General features: G+C 43.2%; 1 protein-coding gene across 1 annotated transcript; it reads left to right on the plus strand.

Moving 5' to 3' along the window:
- Positions 1-1,083: 1,083 nt before the first annotated feature.
- On the plus strand, positions 1,084-6,192 carry LOC117538993. Its single transcript, XM_034205008.1, has 7 exons — positions 1,084-1,140; positions 1,216-1,541; positions 1,652-1,733; positions 3,337-3,494; positions 3,603-3,711; positions 5,152-5,395; positions 5,706-6,192. Exons 2-7 carry the CDS (start codon positions 1,287-1,289, stop codon positions 5,794-5,796), a joined length of 939 nt encoding a protein of 312 aa, XP_034060899.1. The 5' UTR covers positions 1,084-1,140; positions 1,216-1,286; the 3' UTR covers positions 5,797-6,192.
- The last annotated feature ends 15,130 nt before the right edge of the window (positions 6,193-21,322 follow it).

Consider the following 21,322-nt stretch of genomic DNA (forward strand, 5'->3'; position numbering starts at 1 on the left):
ATAACGGCTGGTCATCCAACGCGATGAATTCAGCTATCTTGGCTGTTGTTTTTTGGCCTTTTCACTGTTCTGGGGCAGTTTCTCTTTCCTTTTCAAAGTCTCTGAAAGTGTTGGTTGTGTCAGTGCCGTTCCCTGAGTGGCCGCTGTGTACTCGTCGTGTTGTTGTTGGTGTTTGTTTCTCAGGCGGCGTGTTAGATTGGTCGTGTTGAACGTAGCTCTGTTCTTTCCACCACGCGGAACCTCCGCCTTGCAAACATTGCATCTGGCTGTTACACTGCCTTCGCTTTCAATTTTATAATACTTCCAAACTCCTGACATTTTCTCTGTCCCAACTCCCGACTCACCAGCTGAACGTAGCCTCTCGTTAGCTTACTGCTACTATTAGACACTGCGCCCACTCTGTTTCCAGATTTGAGAGAAATAAGCAAATGAAAACAAGCCCAAAAGAAGCAACACATACATGATGTTGTTGTGTCATTTTAAACCAAAACTAAGGCCTCAGGATGACTTTAAGACGTGAACATGGTCATTTTAATTTTGTAACATTAAATTAAAAATTATAAAAAAATAAATAAAAAATCCCGATCCCCGATTTTTTTCTCCCGATTCCGATCTTTTGAAAATCACGTGATCGGCTCCGATCCCCGATCACGTGATCGGATCGGGACATCTCTAGTGATTAGTATACAAGTTGGTTAAGTACATTGATGTTATGGTTATTTAGTGGGGTTTAAGCCGCAGTGATACATAAACTTTGCCTAACCTGTAAATCATTAAACTGATTGATTAAATACATCAAAATAATATAAATGACTTGACAGCAGCATACTCACCTATGTAGATATATGATTGTGTTTACTATTTTATATGTCATTACACAACCACAGACCAGAAGAGCCGAAGTGAAGGTGGCCATGACAATGGTGCAGCACAACATCCCATTGGCTTTTTCGGATCACCTGAGTCCGCTGTTTAAGGAGTGTTTCCCTGATTCCAAGATAGCCCAAAAGTATTCCTCAGCCAGGACAAAAACAACAGCCATCATAAACAAGTGTATAGCCCCCTATTCTATGGATGAGCTTGTGAAAAATCTGTGTGATCATCCCTTCTCTTTGGCCACTGATGGGTCCAATGATACTGGTAAGTGTGTTCATGTTGACCATGGGTCACACAGAATTAAGTAAGTAAGTGTTGAATACATTTGTGTCGTCACAGGCAGAGAGAAGTTGAATCCACTGACTGTCAACATTTGGAGTTCACAAGGTGTGATTCAACGATTTCTTGACATGGGTCTGACATCAGGAACCAGCTGTGGCACTGCTGAGGCCATATTCAACAAAATGAATGAGGTGCTCGAAGGCCACAGTATCCCATGGGCCAACTGCGTGGCCCTTGCAGTTGACAATGCTAGTGTCAATCTGGGAGCCAGGAATTCGATTAAGAGCAGGGTCCTGGACCAAAATCCATCTATCTACGTTCTTGGCTGTCCCTGCCACATTGTGCACAATAATGCACACGCTGGTGGCTTGGTGTACTCCGAGGTAATGACTTGACAGTCACAACTGTATTTTTTTCATTTTTACTGGGATGGCCACTTTGTACATATTGTAAAAGTATTAACACTAACACATTTATTTTGCTAACCCTCCAGATGTCGGGCTTTGAAGTCGAAGATTTCTGCGTCGATCTTGCCTACTGGTTTAAATCCAGCACCAAGAGAAAGAACATGCTTCGTTGGCAAGTTATCCTCACATAACACATTTATTGTACTCAAAAGCATTGATCAGGGCTCGACATTAAGGACTGCCCGATGGCCCGGGGCCATCTAGTATTTAGCTCGGGCAATGAAGCCTCACCTGCTGGTTGCCCGATCGGGCAATCTATTATGCCAGTATCATGCAGCTCGCGGATCCAGTAATGAGTGACCCGACAGTAAAACTAAACATATCTATAACTAGTTTAGGTAGTTTGAGAGGTAATAAAAATAGCTAGGCCCTACGTGTGATATTCTAACCTAAAGTGTGTGTTTTGTCCGCTCACCGCTGCATGTGATCATGCAGAACTGCGTGTCGACTCGTCAGCAGCAGCTGATCTCTCTCTCCCGTCAGATTAGACTTCACTCGCGTTTATGTCCATATCGATCAGATCCAGCTAGTTCTAGCTAATGATATGACTACCTGCTTATTAAAAGACACCTAAACAATAAGTGTCGCTATGCAACCGGATGAGGCCACAAAGTATACATTATGCATTTGTTTACATGCCCACCGGAACCCCGAGGCATTACCAACAGATCAACGCACAATACACCCATACAGGACATCTCTTTCTCCACATTAAGTGTTAGACATTAGAATTGACTATTCTTGTCTGTCACATACTCTTCTTGTCTGTCACATAAGTGGCGCAACTGAAGCGGTATTGCGCTAAAAGGGAAATTATTTTGACCGAAGATATTTAGATTTGCCGGCTAACGGGAACTCTGACGTCGCCATTTTGTGTGCTTCGCGGATGCGCTCGGCTCCTCTCGACTGCTGCTCGGGTCTGCTCGGTCAGCTTCCGGATGAGGAGGCATTCGTTCGACCAATTTAGATAACATTACAAACATTTTTAACAGGGGCCATAATAGTGTAAATAATGTTTGTTTTGGCAGTTATAACTGAATGTAATGTTTTCTACTTTTTTTACATCTGGGAAGGCATTTGCCTTCATCAGATGGAAAGTGTCTTGACCAACAACTTAAGTATTTCTTAAAGCTATGCAGGGCATGCAAGCGAGCAAACACAAACAAGAACAAACAAACAAGTGAAATTAAAAATAAAATTGAACAATATAATATTGTGGTGGTTCATCTTATAATTCAGTCTAGAGAATGCACCAGACAGCATCTAAGACCTGCAACAATCTAAATGTTCTAGGGGGAAGCCCCCCAAACCCTTCGTGCGTCATTTTGTCCGCGCGCATTTTTCAGGGCAATCTCTATTGGGCTCAGGGCCATCTGTAAATTAGCTTAGATGGCCCACAGGGCCATCTCCCAAAATCCTTAATGTCATGCACTGATTGATTCAGAAATAGTTTGAAGGGCCAATCTAAAATACATATTTTTGTTCTATTCAGAATTCTGTGTGTTTTGTGACACCACGTACATTGAGGTACTTCAGCATTTTAGCATTAGGTGGCTCAGTTTGGATCTGGCTGTCAACTGCATACTCCGTGTCTACAAGGCCCTGACAAGCTACTTCAGATCCACTGGTTTGTAGTCCCATATTCATTATTGATGAAAAATGCAAAACTACAATTTTCTATTTATTATTTTTGAACGTTTTTGTCTTTTAGACGAAAAGCAAGCCAGGTGTCTGCGGCTCCGTGCCTTATGTGAGGATCCATTGACAGAGGTTAATCTCCTCTTCTACCAGGCACTTCTGCCTACATTCTGCCAGTTTAATCTGTTGTTCCAGAGGCAGCACCCATGCATCTATCTTCTCCATGGGCAGGTACATCATTTTACTGTTTAAGTTAGTGTAATGGTAATGTCAAATAGTATAATTGATTCTTATCTTAATGTTCATGGATGGGTGGGTTGTATATTTTCTGTATTTCAGGTGAGGGCATTCATCCGAAAGCTAATGTCCAAATTCTTGAAGCCTGCAGCTTTCAGAACAACAAGCTTGGAGAGTGTTGATCTTCAGGATCAAGAAAACCAACTGCCAGGTGAATACAATTGACTGTTATAGCCAGGGCTGCACATAACTGGTGCGCAGGTGCGCATGCGCACCTCCACCAAGAAAAGAGCACCGGGTCATTTGAAAAAAGGCGCATTTGCGTACCAAAATTGAGAGAGAGGGAGAGAGAGAAGGGAGAAGAGAAAAGAGAGGAGAGAGGAGAGAGAAAGATATTTGAGAGTTGCATATGAACTCAGGGTCGGCCCGTAGCACTAGCGTTTTAGATGTTCGCCTAGGGCGCCAGATCTGGGGAGGTGCTGCAGTTCTGGGAGGGAAAAAAAAACATTTTTGACCGTTGGTGCTCATCCTAATTTTCGGCCTTGATGTAACAACATTCATAATTAAGTAAATGTAACACCCTTTTCACCCCGGTTACACATTTCATTTGCCCTGTACGATGGGCGCTGTAAGTGATGAAAATGGGGGATGTTGGCTTATCTGGCGCCCGCAGCTCACAGCCAAAATGAGAGTGAGCGAGGGAGAGAGAGAAGGGCGCACCGCCCGGTACCGGCGCTGTTGTTATTAGCATCTGGTGCTAGCTGCTTTAACGAATGTAAGAAGAAGATGTTTCTACAATAATGTGGAGGGAGAGTCCTCTCCAGTCAGACTGAGAGGCTGATAACTACAGCTCAGTGAGGTAAGGACTCTGAGTGTTTAGATAGTTCACTTTAGTTCAGACAGTTTGGTCACAATTTATAAACACATATTTCCAAGGCACTCCTTTATAATTATTGGGATAAACAGGTGTGAAATCATTCCAATGCATACGGTAGGACAGTAAACCAGACATATCGTTTTAAACTGGAGAGATTTTTAAAAAAAAATGCATAAATAAATGTTAAGGTAAAATAAGATATGAATGAACAACACAAATAAAATAAGTTACATTCATTTGTTATTGGATATGGTAGGTTATTGGTTATGTTCACATACTTATTTGATTACATCCACTTGTCTAAGATGACAACAGAGACTTTCGACCCAAAACCAGCTGTTGACTTGTGGATGCAAGCAGCTAATCGCAGACTCAACCAGAGAGAAAGAAGTAGGCCTACATTATCAGCTACCATGTCTGACAGAGAGGAGAACAGTCAGGAGGGTAGTGATGACAGCTTGTAGGATTACTGCTCGTGCTAATGTTGTCTTGTGTTCACCTCTGCATGTGTGTTCTGTGTTCACCTCTGCATGTGTGTTCAGTGCCGTGTGTCTGGCAAATAAAGTCAAGACCCCCTCAAAAGTTACGGTTTATTTCATTTTAAGGATGAGCACCAAGCAACATCTCCAGGTGCTCCTTTGAGAACCAGAGCAAAAAAGTTATGTGCACCCCTGGTTATAGCCTATATTATTTGCCCCTTTTATGACAACTGAAATAATCTACAGGTATATAGTATGGGCAAAATAATGCATGGTAGTCTTTTTTTCCTTTCAGACACCCAGCTTGGCATTGGACTGACTACAAAGTCCACACTGATAAGGCTGCATGAAGCTGGTGAGATTCCCTCAGGTGATGTCACCAAATTCAACAAGGCAGCAAGAGGCTTCCTGCTTCGGTCTACTGAATATGCACTGAAGAAGCTACCTCTCAATGACCCCCTGCTGCCACATGCTGAGTTTGTGGACTTCAGGCAGAGACAAAACTCCCATGTGGATGATGTGCTCTACTTTGTCCAAAGGTACAATTACTGAACCCTTATTTTCACTTTACCATTACTGCATTTAAACAACGTGAGAAGTTAATTAAAGATAAATGGTGATTTTGACAGGCTTTACAAGCAGTTGAGATGGGTGAACAAATACAGCTTGCTTAGATATTACATTGGGAGATTCTGTTATTGTAAAGGATTATTTATTTCTATCTGGATAGAGAATTGGTTATTGTTTTATGTATATTTATTTACAGAATTCAATAATCTAATGGCAAAATAAATGTCTTAATATTTTTTTTCTATTATAAATAATGTTGTTGCAATTGTCTTTGCCCAGATACAAACACCTTCTTCCTTTTGAGGACCCAAGGGAACAGGACAGGATTTCGGATGAGTTACCAAATGCTGGAGGAAACAGATATCCCTGACATGGTCTGGAAAGGTGCCCTGGTGAGTGTTGAAGAGGAAGAACAATTCCATCGTATGGACATGGTGTGGGCACACTTGACTACGCAGAAGAGCCGAGTAACTGGTAAAGAACAGTTCCCCAGACTTGGGAAGGTGGCCCAGCTTGTCCTATGCCTACCTCACTCTAATGCGGATGCAGAACGAGTCTTCTCAGTAATTGGACTGAACAAAACAGAGTGTCGAAACAGACTTGCACTTGATGGGACACTGTCATCCATTATGTGCATCAAAGGAAGTCAGATTGAACCATGCTGCTTCAAATACGAACCACCAGTAGAAATGATAAACAAGTCAAAGTCTGCTGCTTGTTGTTCTACTAGGCCAAAATAGAGTCACAATAAAACAGTGGAAACAAACATGTGTTTGACTTTCATTAGTGAATGAAACTTTGTGCCCTTTATAGTCTATGTCCAATATTGTGTATTTGTATATATTGTATATGTATATATATATATATCAGTGACGTGCGGTGAGGTTCATGGCTGGTGAGGCACTGACTCTTTCAGAGTCAGATTTACAAATATTATATTCTGACCTTAATCGAAATATTCTGTTATTTTCAAAAGCTTTTTTGGTCTGATGTTTCGATTCATTTTAAACAGACCGTTCAACAAAAGGATACCCACAATCTAAATATTGGATTGTTCTTTCTTAGTAAGAACCAATTTTCATTACCAATGTGGTATTACCTTGACTTGAAGATGAAGTCCATGCTATCTTTCTGGACAACAATCTCCTCAAGTCCTCCTTATCTTCCTCTAGTTTCAAAAGTCTAGTTGTTGTTCGCGTCTATACCGTCTCTGCGTAGAATAACAGTAGCAACAAGGACCTGTGGGCTCACGTGCGCCCCCTTCAGTGCGGCAGAGGTTATGGCTGCCTCCCCTGGTGCTTTTTTCATTGCCGTTGTACGGCGAGCCTAAATATGATATATACGTGAAATAAGTTATTTAGAGACCATGGATGGCGAGGATAAATGTAATAAAGGGATCTACAAACATTACATTGGTGACCTACAGTGAGATGGTAACAGGCATGCGCTTAGTGCCCGCTTTCCAGACAGTTTCTGTGAGGTAACGCATTCTGAGGTGAGGCAGAGCTCATCTGTGCCTCACCTTACCACACAGTAACTGGCTTGAGCGTGCTCACAACATAAGTGCCCGCGCTAAATTAGTGCCCGCGCTCCAGCAAGTTACTGTGGGCTTACGTGAGGCAGAGCTCGTCCTTGCTTCACTCCTCATCGGAGTATATATATATATATATATGGTACGGTCCCGCTACGGAAGTGAAAGCAGTCATTTAGTGTGCATACGTGTAATTAAACCCATGATATCAAAATCTCACTCCAGCCAGGTACCCAAAGTTGGCAACCCTGGTAATCTGTTGCAACACGTCAGCTAGCTGGGCTTATTTGAATCCTAAATCACAGGTGACCTACTCTTGCCACATCAAAACCCCAGAACATGAACCTGATTTATGGAAGCAAACAAGAGACAGAAGTATTCGAATTGTATTAGACACTGAATTTATAGCATTGAAAATAATTACTTTGAAAATCATGTATCTGAATGTTTTTGCTCCGAATTTACCTATGTGAAATAAAAATGTAAAAATTCAAGTGAAAAAAATTCGAATGTTCAAATTCAGATCCCAAAAATTCGAAGTCAAAAAATTCGATGTCAAAAAATTCGGTGTATAAAATTCGATGTCAAAAATTGCGATGCAGCATCATCCGGGCTACTCAGACAGGATAAGCAATCGAGCCCTAATGCAATCAAACTGACTTGGCCTATCAGAGCACGGCTTTGTCAGTCATGTGATCACAACAACCCGGGAGAAAAATGACGGAGAACAGCGGGGCTCGCCGCTCGGGTAAGTAGTCAGTTTGTGCTCTTTATCTTACAAGCAGTGAGGGCTCGACAGCATTTGTATCTTACATTAGCTAAATGAGTGAAGTAGCCTTGTGCCTTGCTGTTAGCAAGCTCCGTAGTTATCATTAATTGAAGTGAATCACAACGTTACCGTGTCCTTTTGTTTGTGGTGTGTGTGGGGGGGGGGGGGGGGGGGGGGGGGGACGGTTTGCAAAGTAACGTAACGATCACTTCGGTTAGATAAATCAAGTAGACCATGCTACACTATACGAAATACTCTCTTACAAAAGCCCTGCATTTAAACATGTTAATGTTACTTTAGTAAAAGTATGCTAGTATAATTAGCAACAAGTGTTGTTAGAGTATTTAAAGTAGACACAAGTTATTCTATTATATTATATCATTTGATTTATTGTTATTACCGATGCACGAGTTGACTTAACTGTTGTAGTTGGAGCTCATTTGAACAATGAGCTAACTAATTATTACTTTCATAATGGTGTAATGTGCCGACTATTTTCTACATTAATAGATGAAGGTCTGGTTTGTTCAAAGTCTCAAACTAGTAGGACCAGAGCCCTAGAGACTCTAGGGCTCTGAGTAGGACATGCTGTCATAATTACCCAGAGTCCGAAGTGACACCTTTACAATGTTAAAGCTGTTAGTTAAATGTAGTGACGTAAAAACTAAAGTATTCAAGATAGTGTAGTGGAAAAGAGATAATGTTTGTTTTTTTTTAAATGTTACCAAAACAAAATCTCTTGTTTTGGACTGACAGTAATGATTCAAGAAATAGTAGATAAATAAATACACACACATCAATGTGTTGTGGATGGAACACAACAAATGGTGCTCTTACCTGTGATGCCTCCTCCAAGCATTATAACCAGACTGTATCATTCAAACTATAAGTAACAGTTCTAGCTACTTGACTTCAGACAAACAATTCAAAAGACAAAATCAACACAATGTATTGAAAGACCAATCTTTATTTCTCTCCTTTTGTTTGTGTTATTAAACCCTGTCAATCTAAAAAACTGAGCAACTCAACAGTTAACTTTATATTTCTTATTGTCCAAAGCATCTATTACACTATTTGTTCCCCTCTCATATTCACAGGATGGATGATTAGAGACTTTGGGGGAGACCTCAGCTTTATGAACGTCCTGTCCTGTCTGTTGCTTTGGCCGGAGAGGGCTGAGGGTCTTTCCCTGCGAGGAGTCCTCCTCGCAGGGAAAGACCCTGCAGACCTGAGGGAGGAGGACCAGACCTGATGGAGGAGGACCTGCACCACCTACAGAACTTAGCCCATGCTGGGCATAGCTGTTACCACCTGCACAGGCCTAGCCTGTCAATTAACAGATTAACATTTAGTGTAACTTATGTATATTATTTCGTTTTTATTTATTTTTTAAATGGTGATGGTTCATGCTTGATAACTTTTAGTTCACATTTCAATAAATTGTATTTGCACTCCTTTTGTCCGTTATCCTTACTGAAAATGTTAAATTACACATTCACATCTGACTGAAGATTGGTACCATTTATTTATGACGTTCCAAACTCGGCGGCACAAGGCACAAGCGATGTGAAGCTCAAAGTGCAAATGCATTTGATCAGCTGACTTTTTTTTTGCCAAACTTTATAGGCCTGACAATAATCACACTGTCTCTGAGGTGCAACGTAAAACACAAAACAACACAAATGAAGTTCCTGTTAGACTACAAAACTAGTCAGTGTGCAGGTCTTTGTGTTACAATACAAGTGTCTCTTAGTGAATGTCCTGTACTGCTCTTAAATCTCATCACATCAGCTTTTCCTTTCCCTCTTGGATGTTCTTCTGGACCCTCAGAGAAAGAGAACATGGTGAAGCAGTCCTGTCTCTCAGGCATGTCCTTTCCTAACAGAAATATCAAAAAACATATTATTGCTGAGCAAGTGTGTTATTTAAGAAAGAGGTGTGTTTGTTTGTTCATAAATATAATGATTTTTTATTTGAATGTGTTTTTTAAATCCAACAGTGTACTACAAAGATAATCAGATTATGAATAAACCATTCTAAATTCATCAACATTGAAATAAATGTATTATTAAAATAATATGTAACTGTTATCAAAACTTAGTGCAACTGTGGAAGCTTGCTCTGTTCGGTTGTCTCACTGAAAGACAAAGGGTCGCAGCTCTCACTATGTGATATTGCTTGGTAAAATGTAACCTTTTGCTAAGAAAGTACACTCAACATCACTGATGTGTAGGTGATCTAGTATTCAGTCATGTTTAATGGCATGTCTATCAGTGTATTGGAGTCATTACTTTATGCATTCTTTGTAAAGCATGAAAAAGGTGTACCTTGGAATCCGTGCTGAAGTTCTCTGCTGCTAGGACTCCAGATCTGTTTCTCCTCCTCTGGTCCAGCCTGTCTGGATCACCTTAAGGACACTTTGAACAAACAGATGTAAAGTTACATGCATGGGTTACAGACTTCTTTCCATGCAAACAACTTTTTATCTTCTTTTAAAAACAGGTCATAATCTTATTGTTATACTTAAGAAATGGCTGGATATCACAGTCCTTATACTGTATCAGTTTGATTGAGTATTATTGTGTAGGTCCTTTTTATTTTACTGTTACTTTGGATGAGGTTTTCATGAGTCAGTCAAATTAATTTGTTTTCATATGCCATATTCATATGCATCACACGCGTAAGGGTAAGACACAAACCTATTGAACAAATGCAATGCAATGGATAAGCTTAATTTCCACTGAAGTCACAGATAACGTCATATATCATATTTAAACAAATCATTTCCTTGTCACTAAAGCATTGACTACGCTATTCATCGTCCTTAAATGCAGGAATTAAGTTACATGTTCTGTTCTACAGCCACGATGAGGCTGTTTCTCAAGTGTGAGGATAATACAATTAAAAGAGGCATTGGTAATAATATTAAAAACAACAATGTTTGGGTCGTTCGTCGGATAGGCGGTTAGCTGCAATAAATAACTCCAGTTCAACAAACCATATTATAATATCTAAGGGAGCGTTATTATCTTGAAATGTGACGTTCATATTTTAAAGATACACATATTTCATTGTGAGGTTGATTTAATATACACTAAGCCTCTCTTCAACAATACGTTGACGTTAGCTAGTCTATTTTATGCTATAGTAGAGCATAGCGAATTTAAATGAACCTTAACAATGCATACAGTAACCTAACTAGCAAACTAACTATCTAACGTACAAGGATGACCTTATTTTAGCAACCTCGCACAGAAGCCTTTTGGTATACAGTAGCATCCCACTTAATGTTTTACACTCTTGGATGCTACGCATAGCATCGTTAGCACAGATGGAGCTACGATTGCTCAAATGCTACCCCAACTCTAAACATTCATTAACGTTAGCTTAATAAAAACACCAGTAACATAACATAAAGTACGCAGGGTTGACTTACCGAAGAAACTGCATTCATGGACGGTCTGTTTCAACGGCAGATAAATCCTATATTTGCAGGACGAATAGTCCACCAGGAACCAACACAACAAACATGGCCGAGTTCAAGTAGTGTTCTCCTCATGAGCTGAGCCGCTGTAGCATCACGGAGCTAACGGAGCTAGCAGAGAGGAGCTAGGAGCAGCAGCCCCGTTGTCATGAAGGGGGAATCTAACTATAGCCTATACAGAATATGTTTTTGTAGATCCAGGCTAGAAACATGTTCATTTTCTGATGTTAAGTTGGACATTTTAACAAAGGGTCTACGGGAATTGCTCCCATCTGCATCCATCGCCTACAGTTTGCAGCATTGGGCTTCACCGCACTGTCCCGGGGTTTGCCGCTTGGCTCTGATAGGCCAGAAGTCGGTTTGATTGCATTAGGGCTCGATTGCTTATCCTGTCTGAGTAGCCCGGATGAGGCTGCATCGCAATTTTTGACGTCGAATTTTACACACCGAATTTTTTTACATCGAATTTTAAACACCGAAATATTTGACGTCGAATTTTTTTCACTTGAATTTTTGGGATCTGAATTTGAACATTCGAATTTTTTTAACTTGAATTTTTACAATTTTATTTCACATAGATAAATTCGGAGCAAAAAAAATTCAGATTCATGATTTTCAAAGTAATTATTTTCAATGCTATAAATTCGGTGTCTAATAAAATTCAAATACTTCTGTCTCTTGTTTGCTTCCATACTGATTGAGGCTTTGAACCGATTAACACTTTTTATTTTCCTCCCTACTCTGAGATCGTGAGGCTTTTCATGCTTTCTCATGGACCTGTAACAGCTAGCCCTGATGCTCACTCGCCCTGAAGGTAGATCTTTGTTTGAAACTGTGGAGAATTGGATATCATTCATGTTATCCAAAAAAACGTAACTACAGCTTTGTTTGTCACTTACCTTCATAATTGTCGACGTAGCTGGATATGTAGCTACATCTTGAACCCCTTTTCTCTTTTGCTCCTCGGGGCTGAGCCTGCCGCTTGTACCAGCCGATGTACATCACTGATGTTAACCTTCGGTAGGTCTTGGAGACATCGAGTTTAAAATAGTGCCTATATAATATCTATACGCTATCTACCGCTCTACTGTAGACCGGAAGTTTACAACCGCACACCCAGCCGCCGGAAGTTGATAGACGCCATCTTGTGCAACTAGCCCATAGCTCCGCAGGAGAGCCGCTCAAACTGACGTGGAAGTTTCAAATTGGATTGGAAGGCGCGGACAGTGCTCATTGGCAGGTTTTTTCGATGACGTGTTGTGGACTCATTCCAATCCTGCTTGTCTTGTCTGCCGTCGTATGGCTGGATTCCATTTTAAGTGCCGTAGCTTTTTACATACACGGTTTTTTTATTTTACACTTTTTTTTACAGTTAACTATTTTAGGATACTATGAAAACTACTTTATTTACACAACATCATTTTTGGGTATTTCTGCAATATATTACATTTTTTGTGAAGATGTATACATTTATTTAACATTTTAGAGATGTTTTATAATAAGATTTCTTTTTATTCTACAACAGTCTCATCAACTCTCATCAAACCAATTTACAGAATAAAACCTTTATTTATTTTAAATAAAAGTAATTTACTGTATTTTTATGGTATTTACACGTAATATAGAAAAGAAAAGAAAGGTCTGTAAAATAATACAGTACATTTCTGTGAACAAACTTCTTTTTTTTTTACAGTGTAGCCTGTAAAAGCGGACAAAAGTGAGCGGTGAGGACCAGCTCGCTGCGACACAAATGTCTTGGATGGAAACACCCTTGAACAAAGCCCAGGATGTAGTCAGTCCACGAGTAGAATGAGCACGCAGGCCCGTTGGTGCCCGCAAACCCTGACTCGTATAAGCCAGAGCAATCGCTTCCACCCAGTGGGAGAGCCGTTGCCTGTAACGGGCTTGCCCTTATGAGGGTTAGCCCAGGATACAAAGAGTTGGTCATTGCATCGAAACTCTCTTGACCTGTCCATATAGGTGCGTAAAGCACGGACTGGGCACAGCAAATTCGGCCGCTGTTCCTCAGAGGAACACAGTGGCGGAGGAAATGCCTCAATGTCAATGGGGGTACATGAGCCAACCACCTTTGGTACAAAGGCAGGGTTGGGCTTCAGCAACACTCTCGTTTGCCCCGGGGCAAACTGAGTGCATGAAGGATGTACAGAGAGCGCATGAATGTCACTGACTCGCTTGGCAGATGCCAGAGCCAGTAACAACACTGTCTTCAGTGACAGGTGTTTCATGTCAGCTTCTTCCAGGGGTTCAAATGGAGGTCGAGTGAGCCCATCTAAAACCACTGCTAAGTCCCATAAGGGCACCAGTTACCTGGAAACATGGAGGAGCCTGCGAGCCCCTTTCATAAAACGGCAGACCAAGGGATGTTGGCTAGCCGTCTTTCCCTCAAAGCCCACATGGCATGCAGCAATAGCAGCCAGGTACACTTTGATCGTAGAGAAAGCTCTGTGTTTATCAATCAGGTCCTGTAGAAATGATAGAATCACCCCGACAGGACATTGAAAAGAGATGTGTCCTTTTTGAAGGCACCACTCCTCAAACACCCTCCACTTACAGTCATAGAGGGACCTGGTGGAGGAAGCTCTTGCACTCTGAATAGTGTTTATCACCTTCTGAGGGAGCCCCACTGTATTCAGATTGTACCACTCACGGGCCAGGCCCATAGTGCCAAGCGCTCTGGGTGTGGGTGAAAATCGTCCCCCCCGCCTGAGACAGTATGTCCCTGCGTAGCGGGAGCTGCCACGGCTGCCCGCACAGCAGCTGATATATCTCCGCCAGCCAGTACATTGCAGGCCAGTGTGGAGCTATTAGGATCAGTGTGTGGCGTTGTTCTCTCACTCTGGCCAGAGTTGGGGGTATCAAAGCCAGGGGTGGGAACGCGTACAGAAGGACCGAAGGCCAAACGTGCGCGAGCGCGTCCACGCCTAACGGTGCGTTTAAATTGCGCATTGAAAAGAACAGCTGACATTGAGCGTTTTCTTTTGATTGGAACAGATCCACCGCGGCCCAGCCGTAACGCACCCACAGCTGACTCACAATTATTGGATGTAGAGTCCAGTCTGCATATAGTGGTGCACCTCTGGACAGCAGATCTGCCCCGAGGTTCATCACTCCTGGTACGTGCGTCGTTCTCAGAGAGAGGAGACGTCCGCAGCTCCATAAGATCAGTTTGCGTGCCAGCATGTGTAACTGGAGAGAACGCAAACCCCCTTGGCGGTTTATATACGATATTGTGGTCGTGTTGTCTGTCCTCACGAGGACATTATTATTATGTCCTCTGAGAAAAGGCAGAAAGCGTTTCAGGGTGAGGAACACCGCTAAAAGCTCCAGATAATTTATGTGTGACCGTTGGAGGTCTCTGCTCCAGAGACCCCTCACAGGTCGACCTTCGTATATACCCCCCCAGCCCGTCAGACATGCGTCTGTGGTGACCACCTTCCGCGATAGGAAAGCACCCATAGGCACGCCCCATACTAGAAAAGTCGGGTGCAGCCAGTGGCGCAGTGCCATTACGCATTTCCTAGTGACCATCACTCTCCGCGCGCCATGGCGCACGGGGTCCAGTCTGAGGGCAGATACCCAGCGCTGAAATTCCCTCATGTGTAAGCGTCCCAGTCGTACCACCAGGATGGCTGACGCCATGAGCCCCAGTAACCGCAGACATGATCTGAAGAGAACATATTTGCGTGGCTGGAAATGAGCGAGGCAAGCCATGAAGGCTTTCACTCTCTCTGCTGACAGGCGGGCTGTAAAGGGCACCAAATTCAGGCGTAGGCCCAGGAAGAGTAGAGTCTGGGCTGGGGACAACATGCTCTTTTCTGTGTTTATTACGAAACCCAGGTCGAGCAGGTGTTTTACGAGGACATTCGTCTGCGTAATAGCCTCTTGCTCCGACTGTGCGAGAAGGAGCCAATCGTCCAGATAAGTTGCCAGGCGAATACCCTGTTGTCTTAACGGGGCTATCGCGGCTTCCGTACACCGTACAAACACTCGTGGGCTGAGAGACAGACCGAAGGGAAGTACTCTGTACTCGTAACAGACACCCTGAAAGGCGAACCTCAGATATTTCCTGTGTGGATAATATACTGGGATGTGGAAATACGCGTCTTTCAGGTCGACTGATGTGAACCAATCGTTTTGGCGCACGAGACGCAACAGAGATGTGTGAGTGAGCATTCTGAATTTGTATCTTTTGAGATATTTGTTCAGAGCCCTCAAATCTAGTATAGGCCGAATCCCATTCCCTCCCCGTTTGGGAACGAGAAAATACTTGGAATAAAAGCCGCTCTGACTCTGTTCGGAGGGTATTATAGATATAGCCTTCTTGTCTAGTAGCGAGAAGATCTCTTGCTCTAGAATATGGGCCGACTCTCCCCGGGCTTGCGAATGCAGAATGCCCGAAAAGTGAGGGGCGGTGACAGCGAATTGAGGATGACGTTCTGACATTCTGACTGGGCCGTTGAAGGCGGCGGCTGGACCCTTCGGGGAAGACAAAGCTGGAGAGCCTCATCCTCCTTCTTTTTGGATTCATACCGCTGCTGCATCGAAGCTAGAGCGGAGCCAAATATGCCCTCGGGAACAATAGGCATGTCCAAGACGTCCTCTTTTTCCCGGTCTGGAAGGTTCGTCAGGGTAAGCCACCTGGCTATCTCCTGTATCACCATTATCCCCAGTGCTTTGCCCGTGGCTTGGACTGCACAGCGCTGCACACGGAGGCAAATGTCCGTGATCGCTGCGATTTCGTCCCACACGGCAGGCTCAGGTTTGATCGTCATGTCCTCGCAGAGCTCCGCCTGGTAGGCGGTCAGCAGCGAGGAGACGTTGAGTGCCCTGGCGGACAAAGCTGCGGCTTTATAGGCTCGTTCGGTCATTGCTGACTGGAAGCGGTCTGCCTTTGCCGGTAGCGCGGGGTTCCTGCTCGGTGCCGAAGCCAGCCGCGGTTGGAGGTGGGCTGCCACCAGCGGTTCCATGGGCGGTATGCGGAGCAGTCCGAGCTTCTCCATGCCGACACAGTCCAAAGAGGAGGCACCCTGGATTGGGGCCTTGTTGCTGAAAGAGCGGTCTCTCCACGAGACCGACACCTCGTCCAGCATCTCTGGAAAGACTGGGAGAAGCTGCTTCCTCATCCTCGCTGCTTGGGGCAAGTTCTTCCCCTCATAGCGAGATCTGGAGGTCTCCATGGCCACTTCAGGCCAGGGGATGTCCAGCCTGGACGCAGCGCGTTGGCACACGGCCTGCAAGTCCATATTGAGGCAGGGCGAAGCTGGTGTGCTTTCGCCCGGGGGAGCGGACATCGCCTCCGGCTTGGCAGCCTGGGCAGATGAAACGAAGATGTCATCTTCGTGCTCATCCGAGTCGGATAAGAGGAACTCAGAGGCATCCTCTTCATCCTCCTCCATATAATCCAGCTGTAGGACATCCTCCGCGGGTGGAACCACGGTGAGGTCCAGTTGGGAGCCCCAGCTTGACACAGCGCGGGGCTCCGCTCTCGTGGCTCTTGCCGTCACCGGGCCCCAGCCTGACACGGCGCGGGGCTCCGATTCCGCGGCTACCGCCGTTCTTGAGCCCCAGCCTGACACGGTGCGGGGCTCAATCTCCGCGGCGGTCACCACCATGTCCCGATTGCCTGTCGGCGAATCAACGGACATGAAGGGGTCCCGTCCCGACAGGCTAGCTTGCCGCGCTAGCCGTCGGCGGAGGCTCTTGATGGTGAAGCGGGCACAATGTCCGCACGAACCGGGGGTATCGATAGCTTCCTGGGCGTGTGCCAGCCCAAGGCAGGACGAGCAGACCTGGTGTGAGTCTGTGCCCGAGATCCTAAAGCCGCAGCCGGGCCTCCGACTCCTCTGGTGTGAGGGAGAGAAGGGTCCATCCTCGTTTGCCGGGGTGTCAAGCTAGTAACAGGTATGTTACAGAAAAAAATCCAACCTTATCGTTATTCCGTTAAAGGAAAAAACGACGGGGTAGATTTTTCTTTAAAAAATATTAACTGGTGTGTTAATATCTTTCTTATCTCCGTCTCCTCTGGTGTGAGGGAGAGAAGAGTCCGTCCCCTTCGCCGTGGTGTCGGCGCGGAGGGATAAACTAGCAACAGGTATGTTACTGTTTGAAGAAAAAATCAAACCTTACCGTTATTTCGAAAGAATAATGGCGGGGCAGATTACAATATTAACTGGTGTGTTAATATTTGTTCAATTCTTCTGCAAAGCAAAAAAGTAACCGGCAAGCGCCCGTCGACTGAATGTTAGCTTGGGTTCAGTCTGTGGACCGTTAAGCTAGCCCGGCTACTGATATTCGAGATATGCTCTGAAGCGAGAAGAGGTGTTTGAATGACGCTGCGACGTAGCGCAAGCTACTTAAAGGGTGGGTGGATTCCCTGACGTAGACGTCAAGATCACCAGCCAATCAGGATTGGCGTAATGAGATTGATGCTTCTGTTTGCATACGCGTTGAGGCGCATCCCATAGAGAGGCGAAGTCCCTCCCCTTCCGGGAGCCTCCATGGGACCCCGGAAGCGGAAAATTATACATTGAAGTCAATGGAGAGAGAAAGGTTATCTTTTGATCCCGTTTGAATTGTGCCACGAATGACACATATGATGTTTGTCAATTTAAAAGAACATTTTGCAAGTCAAAAAAATAAAAATGTGTCGTAAAACTGTGAAGTTACACATTTTTTTGTGTGAAACCGCTCAGTGAACTACAGGTCTCTGGTCTCGCACAATACGCGTCACCATCAAAAAGACGGCCGTCACGTTAGCAAATTTCACCTGTTTCTTTCAGAATGAGGCGAAAAGTATAAAACGAGGTGAACATCACTACAAGTCTGGGCATGTTGAGAGCTGTACATACACAAAAGGGGAGTTAGTCGGTTCTGTAAGAGCCAGCATGCGGGACCGGCTTTACAAGGTTTCGGTGAGTAATATGAGTGCAATGTGTAACGTTAATGTCAGCTAGCTAACATTAGCTAACAAGGTACACTAACGTGTTTTGTTTTAGTAACTAGTTTTCTCCTTAAGAACTTCGTGGTCTCTGTGTATGCTGTGGATAACATTAGTGTTCACAAGAACAAGGTACACTCCCGTGTTTTGTTTTAGTTGCTCTTCAGATTGAAGCGGCCAGTTTTATATCGACTATACTGTATGTGTGATCTCCTTTTACATCTCGTTGTGTCATTTTAGTTTATTTGCTGTGTGTAGATTCAAGGATTTTAGTTATCTTGTAAATTTGTTTGGTTATCTAGGCACAGCTGTGTGTGACTCCCTCTGGTACACTGGTATGTGTTTTCATAATGTAGAGAGCATTGATTAATTAATAAACTACACACTGAGTCTAGATCCTGACCAAATCCTTTTTTATTGTTGATCAAATGTTTTTCAAAAATGTATTCATACACATTTAGAAAAATACAATGTACAATCACAACCAATACAACACAAATTACAAAAAATACAGAAAAAACTAACAATAACAACAATCAGACAAGAGGACAAAACTATGGAAAAATAAACCCTCCCACCCCCAGATCCGGACCATCCTTGTATTATTGCTCATTCAATCTATTATAGCATGCTAACAAATGGTACTTACTTTATTTTTACAGATCTGCATGGGAGACGATGGCGCGATGCAGAGCGCTGTCTGTGATTGTGCACGGGGGATGTACAAATGCAGCCACGCTGCAGCATTGGCAATATTTGCCATGTGGCAGATTAGCTCCACAGATGTTGAGTGCCAGTGGAGGAAGCCTGGCACTTAAAAAGTAGTCCAGCCGGTGTCTCAACTTTACCAACAGCGAGAGGAGACATACAACCCACTGGCCAGAGACATCGCCAACTGTCAACTGGGGGGTTGTAAACGAGGCCGAAGGGGTGAAGGCTTTTGTGGAGGCCTATCAAGTGACAGTGTTCGAATCGAGTCTGGTCTCTTTGTGAGTGAGTCGGGTGTTTTGGGAGCATCACCCGATGGACTTGTGCAGCCATCTGCCCTGCTGGAGGTGAAGTGTCCACACAGCCAGAGGAACATGACCATCGCGGAGGCAGTCCAGTTACCATCCTTCTGTCTCCGTGAGGAGGGTGGGTCATATATTCTTAAGGAGAATCACCCATACTGGCACCAGGTCCAAGGGCAGCTGCACATCACATACCGGAGTCTCTGCTACTTTGTTGTGTGGACCACGAAGGAGGCGATCATCATCCCCATCCCCAAAGACCCTGCATGGCATGGAAATCTCCTCCTCCTGGAAAAATTCTCCACCCAGCATATGCTCCCTGTGTTGGCCAGTAGAGAGGAGGACATTTAAATAAACATACTCTTAACACCCTCGGACTCTGCGTTGTGTTTCGTATGTGTGATGGGGTGTTATGCAGAGGAGAGGAAAACAGGACACAGCAGATTGGGATTGTGGTGGAGATGCTGAGCAGTTATTTAATTGTTGCATGTAATTATTATTATACTGCGTGCTTCTTAGTTATTCCATCTTTTGCTGTAACATGGATCTGTATGTAACTCTATATTTACTTGTTATCTACCACACTTCCTTCTACATGGTGTATATAGGATATATATATTTGTATACATATCTGTAAATTGTATAATTTTATTTAAACGTCTTTTTGATCTCTCTGTCTATAAACACAAACTGAGTAAGATTGACAATAAAGTTGACTTTGAAAAATATATATATTCTTTATGAAAATAGTTGACTGTTGTCAAATGAATCCAAATGAAACGTTGGACTGAACTACAACTACGCCTTTGAATCTCTACGGACTGTTTTTCAGTGGGATGGCAAGTTCCTATCTTTAAACATTTATTAGTTTTTTCTCAGAACAGATTTGATTTTCTGAAGTTAATTTAACTTTGCCGACCATGTAAGGTCATTATTAAAAAGGTACAATCAATTTGTTTAGGGTTGACTAAAATAATGAAAAACATTAATTTGGATAATTTACTGACAGAATAAGAAACTCAATAATGCTCTACTCACCTGTTCCCTTTTTATAAAGTGAAACAGTTGAAACGATAGATTTTAGTAAACTTAAAAACAACCTTCTCCAAAAGCTATCAAGGAATATACCGAATACTTGTTTTAGAACTTTATTACATATTTTTATATAAATAGTTTGAATGATCCATAATTGACAGAAGCTTGTGTTTACACTGACCTGTTACTCATATATGAATGTCTTTGTAACTTCAGTAAACCACTACCTCACTAATTTCTTTCATTCATCACGGTTCAGTAAACTAAGTGATACATGAACCAGTTTAATCATTATAATAACGTAGGATTGCAACTCTTTGAAACTGTAGGTGGCTCTTAAAAGAGCCGTTGTGCTGGTCTCAGGTCAGTCTAAGCCCTCTCTCCGCGGATGCGGCGGGCCAGCTGGATGTCCTTGGGCATGATGGTGACCCTCTTTGCTTGGTTCATCTTACTGGGGGGCAGCTACATGGATGTCGGTGCAGTCCACAATCATTGTGCAGTTGAAGGCAGAATGAATTTATTATTGACTCCGAATGAAGCACAACTTCATGTCATACAATACATTGACTTTATTTGTAATTGTGTAAAAAAATATGAGCATTGATTAGCAAGCAGGACCTGCAGGAACAGAGAATGGTGATGGATGGAGCTGGGAAGAGAGAAGAATAAAGAAAACAGATCAACTTTATTATCGGATATTAAAAATTCAATTTCAAAACAAGTTGCCGCTCCTACAGTTTTCTAGTATGTATAGATGATTTCACATGACCTATGCAAAATATCACACTCAATACATGTGTGTCTCTGGGGGGTGCATTGTGCCTTTGATGTATATAAATAATATACCATAACCAAATACTATTAGGTACAGTGGAAATCAGGTTAACAGAGCAGGTGTGCATGTTCCTCAACGTCTCAGCAGTTACAGGTGAGGTAAAGAAAATAAAAGAGAAAAAGGTCAGTAACAACACTTTAAAGTAACAACACTTTGAATAATTATCTCTTCTAACAATTTTCTCTCAGTAAGCACACAACGACTGTCTTTCCAACAAACAGATTGACTCACCCTCACTGTCATCACAATGAAACACGTCCAGAAGAATGTCATG

This window comes from Gymnodraco acuticeps, unplaced genomic scaffold, assembly GCF_902827175.1.
Source record: "Gymnodraco acuticeps unplaced genomic scaffold, fGymAcu1.1, whole genome shotgun sequence".
NCBI lineage: Eukaryota > Metazoa > Chordata > Actinopteri > Perciformes > Bathydraconidae > Gymnodraco > Gymnodraco acuticeps.